The sequence below is a fragment of the Epithele typhae genome, assembly GCF_022376455.1.
Source record: "Epithele typhae strain CBS 203.58 chromosome Unknown BXZ73scaffold_4, whole genome shotgun sequence".
In the NCBI taxonomy this organism is placed as follows: Eukaryota; Fungi; Basidiomycota; class Agaricomycetes; order Polyporales; family Epitheliaceae; genus Epithele; species Epithele typhae.
Window position 1 is genome coordinate 298,912 of NW_025954195.1, and position 16,848 is coordinate 315,759.

General features: G+C 63.9%; 5 protein-coding genes across 5 annotated transcripts; 2 read left to right on the plus strand and 3 right to left on the minus strand.

Moving 5' to 3' along the window:
* Positions 1–17: 17 nt before the first annotated feature.
* Positions 18–2,210, minus strand: BXZ73DRAFT_40193 (uncharacterized protein; the record flags this gene model as incomplete). Its single annotated transcript, XM_048018529.1, has 1 exon — positions 18–2,210. The coding sequence occupies one exon, from the start codon at positions 2,208–2,210 to the stop codon at positions 18–20; it is 2,193 nt and encodes a 730-aa protein (XP_047881903.1).
* An 8,241-nt stretch (positions 2,211–10,451) lies between these two features.
* On the minus strand, positions 10,452–11,487 carry BXZ73DRAFT_87501 (uncharacterized protein; the record flags this gene model as incomplete). Its single annotated transcript, XM_048024590.1, has 6 exons — positions 10,452–10,499; positions 10,619–10,679; positions 10,753–10,803; positions 10,867–10,885; positions 10,979–11,190; positions 11,471–11,487. The coding sequence occupies 6 exons, from the start codon at positions 11,485–11,487 to the stop codon at positions 10,452–10,454; spliced, it is 408 nt and encodes a 135-aa protein (XP_047881904.1).
* A 138-nt stretch (positions 11,488–11,625) lies between these two features.
* BXZ73DRAFT_87502 (uncharacterized protein) lies at positions 11,626–13,119 on the plus strand (the record flags this gene model as incomplete). Its single annotated transcript, XM_048024591.1, has 6 exons — positions 11,626–11,997; positions 12,053–12,201; positions 12,306–12,634; positions 12,702–12,860; positions 12,931–13,006; positions 13,062–13,119. The coding sequence occupies 6 exons, from the start codon at positions 11,626–11,628 to the stop codon at positions 13,117–13,119; spliced, it is 1,143 nt and encodes a 380-aa protein (XP_047881905.1).
* Positions 13,120–13,372: 253 nt separating this feature from the next.
* BXZ73DRAFT_74126 (uncharacterized protein) lies at positions 13,373–13,992 on the minus strand (the record flags this gene model as incomplete). Its single annotated transcript, XM_048021986.1, has 2 exons — positions 13,373–13,567; positions 13,768–13,992. The coding sequence occupies 2 exons, from the start codon at positions 13,990–13,992 to the stop codon at positions 13,373–13,375; spliced, it is 420 nt and encodes a 139-aa protein (XP_047881906.1).
* Positions 13,993–14,712: 720 nt separating this feature from the next.
* On the plus strand, positions 14,713–16,201 carry BXZ73DRAFT_87503 (uncharacterized protein; the record flags this gene model as incomplete). The annotated part of the gene is made up of 6 exons (XM_048024592.1): positions 14,713–14,755; positions 14,809–15,150; positions 15,172–15,270; positions 15,343–15,429; positions 15,493–16,060; positions 16,084–16,201. The coding sequence occupies 6 exons, from the start codon at positions 14,713–14,715 to the stop codon at positions 16,199–16,201; spliced, it is 1,257 nt and encodes a 418-aa protein (XP_047881907.1).
* Positions 16,202–16,848: the final 647 nt, after the last annotated feature.

The following is a 16,848-nucleotide window of genomic DNA, read 5'->3' on the forward strand; positions in this document are numbered from 1 at the left end:
GAAGGACGACAAGACCTTCACGAACGCCGACGCGCTTTCGTACCCTCCTCCATCAGCTCCGGTATTGTCTCGAGACCCCGTTCGCGGGCCAGCTTCTCGGATATGATGCGAATCCTGCGCTTCGTCACGAACAGCTGCCTCCACCTCCGCCTCCTCGCCAGCAGCGCCAGCTTCACCAGCGGGGGCCTGATCTCCAGCGCCTCCGCGTCGAGCTCCTTCTGCACCATCGCCCCGCGGAAGAGCGGCGGCCGGCGCTGCCACCGCCGCCACTCCATCGCGCGCGTGCTCCCGCGCCGCCGCTTGAGGTGCTTCCGGATCGTCTGCCACGTCGTCTTGAAGCTCCCCCTCAGCTGCGCGGTGTACTCCTCGGGCGACACCTTCACGAGCGCGGGCTCCCCGGGGACGAAGATCGGCTTCTCCGCCCAGACCTGGCGGCCGACCCACTGGGCCTTGCGCGTCGTCGCGCCCGCGAGCTTCTTCTCCGTCTCCTTCTCCAGGTCGGAGAGCTGGCGGAACTCGTGCCGGAGCACCCGGAGGTGGGTGTCGATGTCGAGGCGGGGGACGCCGACCGGGGGCTTGGGCAGGCGCGCGCGCTTCTCGTCGTGCTCCGGCTGCGGGAGGGCGGGGTCGACGTAGGTGAGCAGCGGCCTGGAGCGGGAGATCTGGACGTGGTCTTCGGTCGTCTCGTCGGCCATGTCGGACCGAGGGGAGAGGGAGGGAGTGTAGAACCCCAGCTTCTGCCACCGTTCGCGGAGCTCGGTGTAGTACTCGATGTCGTACTTGTGCCGGCGCGCGGCGCGGGCGATGCGGACGTGCAACCAGCGGGTGAGGAGGACCTTCCGTTCTTGAACGGCGACGGCGACGGCGGGGGTGAAGTGGGAATGGTTCAGAGACATACGAAGTGCAGGAATCTCGTTCGCGGGGAGGTGGAGCGTCCAAGCTTTCATTGTGCGAGTTTGGTCTTGCCACCAGTCTATCGCTGCGGTGACGTAGTGTCGGACCAGTACGAGGTGGCCGGCGTTCGCGAGCCACTTGATCATGATGGCGTACGTTTTGGTGGTAGGTTGTACTTGCGGAGGCTTGAAAGGCGCCACTTGGGGATCCGACTCGCCGAAGTCGTCATCTTCCTCCTCGTTCGGGTTCCGGTGGATGGCACTCGCAGGAAGAGGATTGGTGACCACCTCGAAAAGCTGGACGAGCTTCGAAACCTCCCGTTGGCTCCCAAGGAATTCCAGAGCAGTGTGGAAGGCATGGATGTTGAACCGAGCCGGGACGTGTTTGGACTGTGAATCGGCAGCGTCATCCGTACTCGCAGAGCTTCGATTCTCCCAATATCGCAAGGGCAATCGATCCGGAAAGTCCATGTCGATGCCGTACGCGTTCCTCATGAGGGTTGTGAAAGCTTCCATGTCCATACTCTCCTTCAGAATACGTGTTACGAGATCAACGTTCACCTGATCCAAGGGCATGTTCGCCCTGGACATCTCCTCCATAAGTATGTTGCACCTCTGAGCAAGCTTGAGCACCACACGCCGACGTTTCTCCTCGTCCATGGGGAAAGTGAGGCGATGGGCGATGGACATGAAGACATAGGAATACGTTCGGGGTTGTTTCGCCAGTCCTTGGCGGTTGATCTCCTTGAGAAGCAGGAGCGCGTTGTTAAAGTCCCCGCGAGCCGCAAAGTACTGTAGTATGCAGTGGTATTCTCGAAGCGAGGGCGTTTGTCCAGTGGAGCGTATATTACGGAGGACTTGCCGATAGCGCGATTCGTACACTGCAGGAGCCTCCCATCTTGTTCTCTGTACTCGATGTCGCGCCGAAATGGTTCGTACATTGAGAGGAGGCGGGACGCATTTTCGAAGCACGCGTTGGTGGATCTCTAGTGGGACCGTATCGCCAGGATGGAGATGGAGGACTTGCTGGTAGAGAAGCCAGACGCGGTTTGGGTCGGGTGACTTGAGAGACAAGACGGCTCGGAGCTCCTCGAGTTTACGTGCCGGAAGAGTGTCGGGTCGTGAAGGAGGGGCATCCTGAGAAGGAAGGGGGGTGGAGGACGAAGATGTCACGGGTGAGGAGGATGAAGAAGTCGAAGGGAATGACGATGAGGGGTCCGCTACCACGAAGGAGGTGAGAGTGGGGTGGAAGGCGCGAACATGCGGGAGGCTGGGTGGCTTCGCGAGTCTGAATCGGCGCAGACAGCGATGGGCCATGCGGCGCAGAGAGGTCGGGGCCCAAGCAGAGTCCTCGACGCCGTGCTGAAGGCCCGGGTTCCGCCACGTGACCCCGTCCAGCGCATCGCTCAATTAGGCAACACAAACGCCCACTGCCACGATCAACGTCAACTTCGCGGTCATCCTGCCTTCTTTCAGTGTCAGCATTTCCCCTGGAGCTTCGGTCACATAGAGCCAGAAAAAACGCCAAGCAGAATCTTCTGCTCGTGGTATGCACTTTACAACGCTCACTCAGTCACTACGCGTGGCAAGAGACGGCGGTAAGACTCTACGAGTTCATCTATCATATTCAAAAAGTGTCGGCTGCAAGCAGTGCATAGGCGCAGGGGGCAACAAGATTCTTGCACACATCGACGATTCCTGCGTTAGGTGCTGTTAGTGGCTGCGAGACAGATCCGGCCTAGCGTCGGATGCCCAGGTCGGAGCGCCCAAAGGACACGTGGGAATCGTAGCAAAAGGCCAAATTTGTGGGTCCACGCGTCGTCAGCCACTCCTCTCCTCCTAACCATATCACTCACACTTCTATCCATATCTCATGTCTGTGGTCTGCCAGCCCCTGCTCTCCCGCCGTGAAGAACAGTCGCTCCGGCAATCGAACGGCGAAGTTGTAATCGTGGTCGGCCCGCAACGAGCGTGCGAATGCTACAGATGAGAAGACTACGGTCGTCCTCTGACGCGCTCTGTATCGAGACACATCGAAGATCGACCTACTCAACGGCACATGCCCTATATCGCGCACCCGGACTTTGAAAGTCGCGCGTGAATGCCGCTTCCAATTTGGGAGGTTCCGCTGGGAAAAAACGATACTGCTCGAGTCCTTCCACCAACCTTCGTGAACGAGCGTGTTCTCACAGGGAGACGAGGTCTGATGGGTTCGGAAGCCCAAACTCCGGTGGATGCTTCGTACGCCCGGTTCTCTTGGTGCAGCTTCGGGCCCTCTGTCCTCTGGTCACGACTTCAGCATATGGGGGTGCCGTAACTTTCGCCGTCCTGGATGTTCAGGTGAGCAGTCAACCGGACGTAATAACTCACTCGCCTACCGCTCCCCTTCCACGTTGGCTGATAGCGCATTCACCTGTTCTTTTACGTGACTGCAAGAAACCCTGGGCGCAGAGTTGTTTCTTTGGCCAACCCTGAATCATCGGACTCCAGTGTGCGAAGAACACGGAATATTCCGTGGCATACCCGCTGTGGTCGGATATGAGAATACCAAAACTACGTCACGCCTCGTAATCCACGGTATTCTCAATGGCATGGAGCCTGTCCCTCCCACGGGAATGAGAGATAAATTTGTACACACGAGGACAGGGTGAGCTTCTCCTTTGATTGAGTCACAACCAATATACATGACTCGACGTCCATCTTGCCAGCGGGCAACAGCTGTCAGTGGCCGGTGGATCGTCTGATAAATGTGCGGAAGCCCGCGATAGTCACTACGGTGCCTACCAATCCGCTACTCCTTTCTCAAACTCTGTCCGAAAGATAGATTTGAGCGAACGCTTCGCAGAGGGCCGGAAGCTGTCGAGGAATGTCCATCACCCTTCGATGGCGGACTGGGTTCGAGGAGTCGCGGTCCAAAGCAACACAATTCACAGAACCTTCGTCGGAGCATTGAATTGCGCGTGAGTTCAATGTCCTGTCGCGTCTGCGTTGCAACTTATGCGCCTCCGGACCATGTTTATTTTAACTCAATGCAGCAGCACCGGAGCCATCCGCTCAGTCGTGATAGATAAGCCAAAGCCCGCTGCCCACTGGCAAGCAGCGGGTATACTGAATGGGCCGACTTCCGCAGCTTGTCTGCCGGCGAGCTGGGCAGGCGTGTCGCGGGGTGAACGGACGGTGCGACGGGGAGCATCTCGGACTCTTTTCCCAGCGCACCTCTCGCACCGCGGGCTTCGCTCAGGCACATGTCGATCCACGCTCACCCTGCGCTCTTCTCTCTTCTCCCCCTCCAGTGAGACGAGCGAAGGGCGGAAGCGAGCGGTGCCAAGTCTTCTCTCTCGTACTCCGCGGCGGGCTGCCTTCGCCCAGCGAGCTCTTGGCACATTCTTGTGTTTTCCTCAGCTATCCGCAGAAAGCGGCTGGCCTCGTCCCACTGTCCTTGCGCACCTCCGTCCTCCGTCCTCTCGCAGGCAGATCGACGGCCGTGCGCTCGCGCCGAAAAACTTCTGGGGTGCGGGTCCTCCCAGGCAACCTTCCAGCCCCCAGCCGCCCTCGAACGCAAGATCGAGAGCGGCGCGCGCCCGGGTGCCCGGATCGGCCACGATCGCTCCCACCCTCGCGTCGCGGCGGGGCGAGTACGTACAACGCCTCGCGTCCCGTTCCCACGTCCACCTGGCGCTCTCGCCCCTCTCGCCTCTGCGCGCTTCTCGTCTTGCGCGGATTCTGACGACCTGCGCGAATTCTCCGCGCCGCCGACGATCTCCTGCCCTTCTCGGCCTCTGCCCGGTCCTCGTCTTCTGATCATCTCCTGCGCTCCACTCCGGGCTCGCTGTGGGCACCTCTCCCGGGCTTGCTGCGAGTGCCGAGTTGAAGACACAGACGGGTCCTTTCGTCTGACAGATCAAGTGCAGGGGCCCTGCACAGGGCTGCCTGCGAGCGGTCCGCGGAGGCCCAATGATTGATCGGGCGAGGACGTGCTGGGCGACACACGAATGGGCCGTGACATAGGGTTCTGTGCGGGGTGGAGATGGACAGGCCGGGCTTTCACGCCAGCGGCGGGGAAGAGGCGGGGTCGTCGCGCGCGGCCCTGTACCTGCGGCCCCGCCACCGGACTGGACGGACGGACGGACGGGCGTGCGCGAGGGGCATACGGACACGGACACGGCCACGAACGCGTTCGCGCAGTTGCCACCCCGACCGCGCGAGTCCGAACTCACCGAGCAATCTACTTGTGGCGGAGAGGGTTCGGACGCTTGATGCTCGACGCTTCGCTCGGCAGCGCGGATGTGGGTGTGGACGAGCTGCGGCCTCGACGGCGTCGGGGAGGCGACGTGGCAGGTCCGCGTCCGCGCAGGCGAACAGCCTCTGGCTCGCCGTGCGCCCACAGACCCCGGTCGACGGCTGCACAGTGCAGGCCATTCGTATTCCCGTCTTTCCGGGGTGAGAGCGGCGGAGCCAGATGCGGACGCGATGTTATTGGACGCGGCGCGCGGGGCCTTTCGCGCCCTCTCCTGGTGATACGCATACAAACGAACAAATGAAACCATCGCCCCCCCCAGTCGCCGGCCGTCTTTTGTCGCGCGCGAGGGTCCGTGGTTGCTGTCGCTGCCGTTGCTGTGCACGCGGGATCTCCGATGGCTATGTCCGTCTTCCGACCTTCGTTGTTCGTCGAGCGTTTGGCGGTGCGTCGCGAGGGGGCGCCTAACCTTGCGTTATTGCCCCCTTTGCGCCCTCACTTCCCTCAGGGCCCCTTGGCCTGTGCCAGTCACAGCCGGGCGGGCGTCCCTCTTTACTGCCGCAAACCTTTTGTATTTCGCTGCCGTCGCCGGAAGACCGCTGCCCATGGGGCGTGTGCTCGGGGAGCGGCGGGTTTTCTGCGCAGACTGAAGCTGTGCCGCGGGATTCTAGTACGGCCTCATTCGTCACTGGCGGGCCCGTGCCAACGTCCCCACTGCCATCTTCCTTCATGTGCCCGTCCGTCCGTCCGGGGATCGGGCGCCTGGTGCCCCACGTCCTCGCACCGCATTGGCGATCGTACTGCCGTGTCGAGAGAGGAAGAGAGAGCACGGGGCACGGGGTGGGGCGAGCGCTGAGCAGCAGAGTTCGTTCGTTCGCTCGCCCGTCTGCGGCCGTGATCCCGTTCCGACGCTGCTCCGTCCTGGCGCTGCTGCACTGGCTCGCGGGTGGAGAGGGCTACGCGCGAGCGATCAGCGAGCGCTCAACGCTCAGCCAACGACCGCACCGTCACGCCCAGTTCCCCGCGCACAGCCAGGGCCCCAGCCCCGGATCGGGGTGCAGATGCAAGTGGGCGATGGGGAGCGCAAGGCGCGCGCACCGTCCTCCTCTCTCCTCGCGCGGACAAGACTAGGACGGGTCACAAAGGGCAGCCCAGGGGGGGGATTTTGAGATTTTGGGCACCGGACGAAGAAGGCGGCGGGGAGCCGGGCGAGCGGGACGTCGCGAGGGCCCGGTAGGAAAGTTTGCCTGCTGCCACCGGCCTTTTGTCGCGCTGCATGATGATGATGGATCGCTCGATGGACCGTGTGGGACGCGACGGTGGTGGCCGCCGTCTGGCTCTGCAGCGCAGGTGTGTTGTGTGCCCGGCGTTCCTACGTCGGTGTGCAAAGCGTGAGGTGGCAGGCGTCGGGGGCGTCGGGCGGATGTTGAGAGCAGCGAAGCATATTGGCTGCCCTGGGAGGAAGACGCGAGTCGCCAGCTGGTTCCGAACGCCACAAAGCTGCTCGAGAACTGCCGGCATCCCCCAATTCTCCCCCACGCAATGCAGTGACAGAAGCACCGGCGCCTGTCCCCACCAGATCGAACGCGCGCTCGCTGGCCGTGTCACGCTCGCCCTCTCGCGCGGGACGGATCGAGATCCGCGCAAGACTCCGGAGGTGTTCGGGGGCCCCTGTCACGCCCTCCCGCGGGCGCTCGTCGGCGGAGGCGAGCCTCTGCTGCAGCCCGCCCTCCGAGCGCCCGTGCCCATCGTCGACGCCATCTCGAGCGCGCCACCGCCTGCACTGGCCGCTCGCCCGTCGCTGCCCACGCACGCCATCCCTCCGCGCCCACCCCGGCCCGGCCGATGCTGGCACGTCTCCCATGCCACCGCGTGCCTGTGCCAGCATCGTCCCCGCTGGTGACCGACAGAGTGCTCGAACGGACTCGCCAGAGCATGCTCGAGCATCTGATACCCCCTCCACACCCTCGCGCATCCTCCGGTGTCCATCGATCGCCCCCTGCAGGCGATAATCACCCGGCCTTTGGCCTGCACACCTCCAACGCCGGCGGAGCGCTCCAGACCCTCTTCCAGGCCACCCGCCTGCAAACTCTCTGCCCGAACGAGCGAGCAGCGAGCATGGGCCTGCATGGCGCATGATCCCACGAGCCCCCGTGGCGAGCACGCCCTCGACGCGTAAGTACGCCCCGCCATCCAGCGCCGCCACTCATCAAACCTTCCCGCCCATTGGCTCGAGCCGGTCAGTAATTGGTTTGGCCGGCCGTGTCGTGCTAAGCACTTACTACTCACTACTCAGCAGAGCTCACCACTCAGTATTCAGCACTTGTCCCTCGCTGACTCGTCCGTGACCGCGCAGCACGCCGGCAACAGCGCAAAGCCGACCCAGGCCCGCCGCCGACGTCACTCATTACCACCAGGGCGCGCGGGCCCGGGCGGGACGCACGTACGTCGGCGGTGGGAGGTGCGGCCATCGCGCGACCCCGCGCGGTGCGTGGGCGGGGTCAAAGGCTCTTTCTGACCTGAAGTCTCCAATCCGAATGCGACCCCAATCCGGAATGGGACGTCGCCTGGGTGCAGCGTCGGTTTAGCCTACCCTCGCTCCGCCCCCGCCCCCCCCCTCCGACACCGCTGACTGCTGACTCGCTCGCTCGCTCGCGCGCGCGCAGGGCGGCGATAGGGCGCGCACGGGGCGGGCTCCTGGGACGTACGTACGCGCACGCTCATTCGTTCGTCCAGCCGTATCGCGCGCGTTGCAAATGCTGATCACCCGCCGGGCAGGCGCACGGACGGACCGCAGACGCAGGGCCCGGGCCCTTGTTCGACGGCGGCGGCGGCTCCTTTGCGGACGAGCGCGCCATCCTCGCATCCGGCCACGTCGATCGCCCGCGCGCAGTCTGCTGCCCCCCGTTTAGGCTTGTTTACGCCCGAGCCACCGCGTCACGCCCCCCCCGCCAGCCGACGAGCGCGGTGGCGCGGCCGTTCGCGCGGTGACGGCACGCAGAAATTCCGCCGGGCCTTCCAAACGCTACTCAACGCCCGTCGCGTCCCACGCCCGCTGCCCCGCGCGCCGGGGACGTCATGGTCGCATGGTGCGAGTGGCGGCTGCGGTCGGAGCGGGCCCCGTTACGCTCCTCTGCTGAGATGCCTAGAACGAGGTGACGGGAGTAGTAGGACGGGGTTGCGAATGTGTTCATTTTTGGTCTTGTGTGCAACACCACCTTCCGAAGCTCAGCCTATCGTATCCTCCCGCAGAAGCGCCGAGGACTACAAAGTACAGCTATGTAGGTTGACAACATACCGACGGAGGGCTTTGCGAGAGGCTCTCGGCTTCAGCCCAGTCTCGCCACGCAGCCGCAGCTGACGATATCAGCGACGTCAAACAGGTTTCTGCGTCTGTTCAAAAACCAGCCTTTGTCACCCTCAGGCCGTGCTCACCACTAGCGATCTGGATTCTGAGTTTGTTCGACCCCGGCCTCAAACGCCACTGGGACCGTCCTGCCGCGCGATCGCGCATGCGCAGCGCACAGACACGGCGCACCTCGACCGATCCATCCAACAGACTCCAACAAACTCGCCGCACGCTAGCGCTCGGCGCGGCGCACGTCGCCGCGTCGCCGCCGCCGTGTGCGACGACGAGCCTCGGACGCTGCAGGCGGCTGCACAGCGCGTATCCACGTAAGACGACGAGGTCGCCGGAGCGCAGGCCTAGCACCGTACGTGCGCAGCCCCAATGATCGTCCCACATACGGCGCAGCGGGGACCGACGCCTGCAGCTTCTCCCGCCCTTCCCCCCCCACAATTCCGAGCGCGGCATCGTCGATTAACGTCGCGTTCGCCGACCCGGCGCTGCTGCCGACGGTTGTGCGCGAATGCAGAGGCGCGCCGGAGAAGAAAGCGCAGCACGTACGTCCGCTAGTCTCGTTCCCAAGGTCGGTCGTCGCTCCGTGACTTCTCGATAGGTCAAACATTCCGCCCCACATTCCGCCCCACACAATACCCTGCTGCGGCCCCGTGTACATGCCACGCGAGTGTCTTCCCTGCATCGAGCTAGCACTGACCTTTAGTGCCCGAGCCAAGCGCGGACGCGCGACACGGTCCACATCATTCGCATTTGCTACAGTATCGGGCCCGCTCAAGCGGCGCGGACCTGCCCTTCGCGGCGCACACCCGCGAAGAGCCACGAACCGCGCGCCTGCGACGAACAGCTCGGGCATCACCCATGATGCAATGGGCGTAGCTCTGAGAGCGCCCCCCCCCCGCGCCTGTTCCGGCGGCCCAACTCGACACGCACGGGCCCAGTGGGAGGACTCAATCAGTACGTACATGCGTGCATTGGGCGAGCGGGGACCTCGACCGCGATATCGATGTTGCCCATGTCACGCCCGAGCGTCCGCGCGCCTGAGCGAGCGCAGATGAAAGCCTCGTAATTGGGTCTTCGAATCCAAGACCGCTCGCGGGCGTGGTTCGGAGATTGACCTCCTTTCGCCGCATCAGGCGCCGAGGCGATATTCACGAGCGCCTAGATCGACATCGACCCCGAGAGTCGCGTCGGAGTGTCGACACGAAGGCAGTCAGAATACCGAGCCAGGTGCGAAGTGCGAAGCGTGCGCGGAACATCGGGGAAGCGCTCTGCCCGATGCAGAATTCGTGAATGAGAAACAGAGTTCCGTAACGGCGGCGGGGACCGCGAACTTCCGTCCCGGACTGCACGCGAGCGAGCGATACGCCCTCTCGTTCGCTCGGGGTCTGGCTAGCCTCGAGGCTCTTAGCGGCGACGGGGAGGAGCGCAGACGCGGGCCTGGCGATGCGATTGGGCTCCGCGAGCGCGGGGGCGGTGACAGCCGTGGACTCGTACGCGGACAGGGCGCGAGCGTGCAGATAACGAGCCCTCGCATTATGTGGTGTACAGGCGCCAGCTGACTGCGTCCCAGCGCCGTCTGTGCATCAACTGAGGCGGAAGGGGCGGACGCGGTGAGCGGCGTGCGGTTTCCATCGGTAATGCACTCACAAGTCTCGTCCACGTCCCGGGCCTCACCGGACCCGGCGGCGCAGATCGGCGGAACCCTCTCGCGACGCCCGTCGTGCTACCCCGCTGGGACGGCGACGGCGCGCGCGGTGTCGTCGAGGCGGGCTGGATGGGGAGGCGAGTGTGCCGGCGGAGAGCAGCAGGCGGGTTACGGCGTTTTCTAGCAAGGTCCGATTCACATCTCTCTCCGGGGGTATCGTCGAAATACAGTTCGCGTGGCCGCGGCGGCGGCGGACGGAGGAGAGCAGCGCGGCAGGCCAGCCCACGCCCACGCGAGCACGGCCAGAGCGGGCAGCTATATTGTCCGGACCGCGAATGCGACGCAGATGCATATGATGGAGTCCTGTTTCGGACCCGCGGTAAGCGACGTCCTCTCGGCCGGCCCCACCTTGCGCCTCGCGCCCCGTCGGCGGCGGCGCGGTGGTCGGGGCGACGGCGTAAACGGAAGGCGGGCGGACGTACGTTGGCGAACACCTCCTGCGCGACCGCATCCGAGTCTTCCCAGTGGCACACCAAGTCCGCTCTGGTGCGGAACGTGCGAGCGCCCCCCTCGTCAAATCCACGTCGTCCACCCCAACCTGCTTCCGGGAACTCACCTGCCGCCCTGTCCCGCGTTCTCGTTGATCTGCGTGAGCACGATGTACTTGCTGCACCAACCCCGGTCAAAGTCAGCCATCCGTCTCCGTGCGGCGTCAGTAGAGCCGACTCACAAGTCTCGTGGCTGGATTTCTGTCGGGCACAACCCACGGAGGCCGTCGCGCAATCGTCAGCGTCGCCCATGTCGTGCGCCCGTGAAGTGGGCCGACGGATGACGGCACGCACCCAGCATCCGCTTCTTGACGCGCTCCCCGATCTCCTTCATCCACGCCTTGACTTTGTCGCGCTCTCGTGGCTCCGGCCAGGTCGCCGTCCGGAGCGTCGTCGGCAGCAGCTCCTTCATGTATGCCTTGAGCAGCTCCGCGTCGAACGTGACTACCGGCCGCGACTGCGACAGCCCGAACGCAGGCGAAGGCGAGGCCGCGCTCGGGCGGGGGCTCGGGGCGGACGATCTCGGTGTCGAGGGCGAGCGCAGGCCAGAAGAGATGGAGGTTGCCATGGGCAGAGCGGAGCAGTCAGTCGGACTTGGGACAGACGAGAGGCAGTCGTCGTCGTCCGCCACCGCGGGATGCAACAGCCTGCCTGCCCGATCCGGCGGTTGACGTATGTTTGGCCCGCCTTCCTCTCTCCGCGCACGTGGCGGCGTTTCGCGGCGTCTGGCGCCTGGCGGCCAACGCAGGCGCTGGCGTCCTGGTGGGCGGCTGCAGTCGTGCGTGCGAGTTGTGGCATCCCATCGTTCGCTCTCCACCGACGGTCTCACCGCTGCACTCGCCTTCGAGCCCCAGCTGCCCTCGCGCTGCACCCTCTCTTCCTGCCCATACAAGCGCAAGCGAACCGAGCACGCTCCGCCGCCCGGTCGGACGCCACCCGCCATGTCTTCGATCACGTTCCCGTACGCCGCACATGCTGCCTCGTCCTCCTTCGTCTCTGTACACTCCGACCTCGCGTCTTCCTATGACCCGCCCTCCGACACCTCGTCATTCCAAATGAACCCCCTCTCATCACATCCGCCGCGTACACCCCGCACGTCTATCATGTCTTCCGCCTCGCACGTGTACGCGTCCGATTACGAGTCTTCCAAAGAAGACGCGACCCAACTCGGGGAGCGCGAGCCGGAGGCGGACGGCTACCACACCGAGGACGAGGAGGACGAGGCGAAGGCTGCTGCTGCGAAGAGCCGGGTGCGCAAGGAGGAGGTATGGCGGGAGGTCCTCAAGACCGCCTACGGCCGGGACAAGGCCTTCGTACGTCGCCCCAATGTCCCGTTCTGCGCACCGCCGCTGATATCCGAGTCCACAGAAACTGATACAGTATTCGATGAAAATGTATCTTCTCTTCCACGTCGCCCTCGCCTCGAGTGCCGCCTTCAAGGGCCGCTCTCGTCCCGGCTGGGAGACCGAACTCACGAAACGCCTCACCTCCGCCATCGCAGGATTCTCCCTCACCCGGTGAGCCTCCTCGCTCCTCTCCGCGCACCCTGTCTCGCCCCGCAGTGCAGCACGATCCTGACCGTCTCCTTCCCCCTCCTCGCCCGGCCCGGCTCGGCGCACAGAAAATGCCTGATCCTCTTCAACTGGCTGCCCCCGCTCACCGCGATCCTCGAACAGCACGCGTCGGACCCGTACGCGGCGCGCGGCGCGCGCAAGGGGCAGCGCAAGCCGCTCCTGCACACCATCCTGCACGCGCCGCCCCCGGTGCTGCTCGAGCTCCTGAACGGCCTCGCGGACGACGCGGCGACGCTCTCGCGGCTCGGCCTGCTCGGCCCCCGCGCGGGCGAGCGCGCGGGCAAGCTCGCGAACTGGTGCTGGTTCGCCGGCACGCTCGTCAACCTGGTCGAGAACAGCGTCGAGCGGAGCGTGATCCTCGAGCTCCAGCATCAAGGTGCGTTCTCCTTCTCTAGCGTGGGGGCGTGCGGATGATGCTGAGCGTTCGTCGGGTGTGTGTGCAGTCGAAGGCCGGTTGTACGACGAGTCGATGGCGGGGACGACGGCGAAGTCGAACCCGGCGGCGGACAAGCTGGACCACAAGGAGCTCGCGCGACTTCAGAAGCAGGACTATTGGATCCAGATCTCGAAGTGGAAGCTCGTCATGGACCTGATCTTCGTCTGTGCGTATAAATTTGATTATCTCCTCCCCAGCTCGTGCATTACGTTCTCATTTCGCTTTGGCTTCGCTAGCCTATGATGTGTTCCGCCTCAAACGCGCGAAGGGCCAGGTCCAGACCGCTGCAGGGCTGGCGTCTGCAATCCTCAGGTGAGTATTTGCTTGGCATACCCCCTTCCGGTCGAGTAGTCTGACGGTGGCGTAGCTCGATGAAGTATTACGACAAGCACAAGAGCGCGCTGAGCAAGGCGGTCTCGTCATAGACCCACGTACCTATAAGCTGCCTTATAATATACCACCGTCGTAGATCTATGTGTATCCTCTCGCCGTATCTGGCTCCTCCTGGATGGGTTCCTTAATTCGCAGTATTCGTAGTATTATGCATAGCTTTTTTCATTCCGTGAGCGGGACGCTGAAGCGAAACGAGCACCGTACCTGCGAACCAGCGTCACGATGGACCACCGCCCGACAGACGTGTGGCAGGTCCAGATGTTGAGTAGAGCACACCAGCACACGCTACCAATGCCACCACCGCCTGCCCGCCTGCCTGTCGCCCTCCATCACACCCCGGCCTCCCGACGCCGCCCGTGCCTCCACCACGTCCCGCTCATGCCGGAGGGCCACCACTTCCGCCTCGAGCTCCCGGACGTGCGCCTCCGCCTCGACGAGGAACCGCTCGTGGGCGAGGTGCTGCTGCCACGTTCGTAGGCCCTGCGCACGCCAAGTGTGTCCGTCGTGCGTGGGAGGTTTGCGTGCAAGGTTGGGTCGAATGCGGCCGCACGGAGCGGCGGGGAAGACGAAGCCGGGGCAGCGAAAGATAACGCAGCCGCACGTGCGCAGATAGAGTCGCAAAGCAAAAGACCGGGTGAGCTTCGCGGACGTGGGAGGAGGACGAGGAGGGCGGTGCGCACGATGTAGACGACGGAACCGAGCAGGGCGACGGGGACCATGCCCGCCGCGTACTCGGAGTAAAAGCGGGCGTGTGGTGAAGGAGGAGGCGGCGGCCTCGCGCCGGCACCGGGGCTGGTTTGCGTCCCGGTGGAAAGTGGACACGCGGGCAGGGCACCGCGGGGTCGCCTGAGGTGCGCCAGGGGCGATCGGGGCGTGGAGGCGCGGCGGAGGAGGGCGAGGGCCATGACGGGCGCACGTTCGAGGAGGGAGAGGCTCGCGCGGACCGGGGAGAGGGCTGCAGCGTCGGCGTACGAGCAGAAGAGGACGAATGGGTTATTCGCGGGGGAGGCAGGAAGAGGAGAAGCAGCCAAGGTCGCGGGGCGCGTCACTGCGGGCTCACGCGGGGGGTTGGCGGGCGCACGTGGTACGCCAGCGGCCCCGATACCCTCGTTGCGGGCGCGAGCGGGGGCCGGGCGATGCTCCGCCAGGAACAGTGGTCGGGACTCGGCAGGCCCTCTGGCGACGAGTTATATCAGACCACCGGCCGCGACGTTTGCAGAGTGCAGAGCGAGGCTGGAGGACTCATATTTGGCGCATGGACGACTTTGCATCCATGCGTCTCGCGGCACTGCCACCGCGGTACGTGCATTCTCGCGTCGTTGCTGCGGCGGGGCAAGTCTTCTGTCTGCGAGCGCAGGGACAGATTGGGGCCGCTGCGAGCGATACTGTCGATGAGGGGGCGTCGCGTAGCAGGCAAGGCCCGGAAGCGCCGATCCCGGCGGGGGGATCGCGAGGCGTGGGAAGCAATCAGGAATATATACCTCTTCTCTAGGCCCGTCGCGCTCCCGCTCCCCAGCCCTCGCGGCATCATCTCTGTCCCTGGCAGCATCGTCGCCGCCGTTTTCCATCCTCCCCTCGCCCTTCTCTCTCCCCACGGATCCCTTTGGACTGGCCTCCATCTTGCAATGGACTTGCACAACCTCTCCACACGGCCAGGACAGCCCTCCCGTCTCTCCATCTCGTCCACACCTCTTCCCTCTCGTCCTCTCCCTCCCCTCCAGTCGCTCACATGGCCTCACAGTCGCATCGATTTGCCCACATCCAGGAAGTCGTCTACGATGAGAAGAAGCATTCCCTGTCCCAGCTCGAGCTGTCGTCCCACAGGCCCGCGGGTCCGCCCCAGGACATGTCCCCGATCGCTGGCCCTTCTTTCCGTTCCCCCGTCGCGTCCTCCCCTGTGTCCTCAATACCGCCATGGATCCGGTCCTCGCGCAACCACCAGCCACGCACTTCGCACCTTCATCCGCCCTTTTCACCCGCACCTTGCCCGATCGCGTCTAGCTGGCCAACCACTTCGTCTGCGTCCACCGCATCTCCCTTCGCCACCCCCTCACCATACACTCGTCCCCGCGGCCTCCGGATAGCCAACCTAATCAGACCATGGATCCCCATAATACTCTACATCCTCACTACACTTGGCTTCCTCGTCGCCGTCAGCTTTTGGAAGGTCGAGGTCTTCCAAAGTATGTGTCCTCCGCCGTGCATCGCCTTCGTTACAGCCCGTGCGCACAGCTCACGCTGTTCCATCTTGACAGGTCTAGATGCGCTTTCGAGGTGGCTGAAATCCGATACCTACACCGGATACGCAGTGATATTCACGCTCATTTTTATCACCACCTTTCGTAAGAGTCCTGCTGCGGCTTCCACCAATTCGCGCTGTCTAATCGCGCGGCTTCTCTCCGCAGCACCCGTTCCACTATACTCCACGCTCATTATCCTCTCTGGGTACACCTTCGGCCCCTGGACCGGCGCGGTCATCTCCTACGGGGCCTCTCTCGCCGGTGCGCTCGTAGTGTTCGGCCTCTCCCGCACCTTCTTCCGCGCAAGCATCTCGCGCTGGTTATCATGCACGCAGTGGGTCAAGCGCGTCGTCCGCGCGATCGAGAACAACCCGAAGCTTCTCTTCCTGATCCGCCTGGCTCCCTATCCCTACAACGTCATGAACTGCCTCCTCGCTGCGTCGCCGTCTCTCACCCTCCGCACCTACACATTCTGCACCGCCCTGTCGCTCCCGAAGTTGATCATCCACACGTCCATCGGCTCCTCGATCCACTCGTTCGCCGAGTACCACGTCAAGGAATCTACGGGCGAAGACGACGAGGGCAGCGCGCTGTCGCACTACTCGACCATCGCCGGCATCTTCCTCTGCCTCGCCATCTTCGTCTACCTCTCGTACATCACTCGCAAGGCCGTCGACGAGGAGCTCCAGGATGAGGATGCGATGGAGGCTGCGTACGCAGAGGAGCGCGTCGCGTTCCTCTCGGCGAGGAGGGCAGGAGTCATGATTTGGAAGAGTGCATGGCGGAGGCTCCGCGGGCAACGACTCCGGTCAGTGTGTTCATGCAGGGCGCGTCGGCTTCGGCTGCAGCATCTCGCCAGCCATTGGACTCGTAGTCCCTACCGCTCTCGACTTCGACATTCACCCCTTCAGCATCCGATCCTCTTTCCCCTCCCCCTCCCCCGCTGTTCCGATCTTTCGTGCACACCATCTTTTGCTCGTGCTGTCGCTCACGCGCGCGTTCCTTTGCGTCCTCGAAAGTGAAGTGGAGAAGTTAAGTATAAATATACTGTACATATGCTGCCTCTTTTCCCTCCCCGTCCCCGTTTCACTTTCCCTCCGCTTGCGGACGCTGTACCAAAACTGTTACATATACTGCGTGTAGGAGGCCTCGGATCCCCCAACCCTTCGGCACATACGGACGTTGTCTTTTTGGGAGCGCAGGTGTGGTATATCTGCAGCGCGCCGTCGGACCGGACCTCTCGCTGCGCGCGTTGTCCCTCCCCGCTCCTGGGGAGCGTGTCGCGCGCGCGGGAGGGCTTCGCTTGCTACCCGCGCCCTGTCAGGTCGCGGTGTTAAGATACATAGAATACAGCGCAAGGCGGCTGGCGGTGCGTGCATGCACACGTCGAGGCCGTCCGCGCCGCGCGTGCGATGACCGAGGATGTTCCGGCTCACGCTAGCTAGAACCGCCAGTCGCTCCACTATTCCATAACAGTACCTACGAACACTACTGTACGTTGCCGCGGGAGCCCGTCACGGG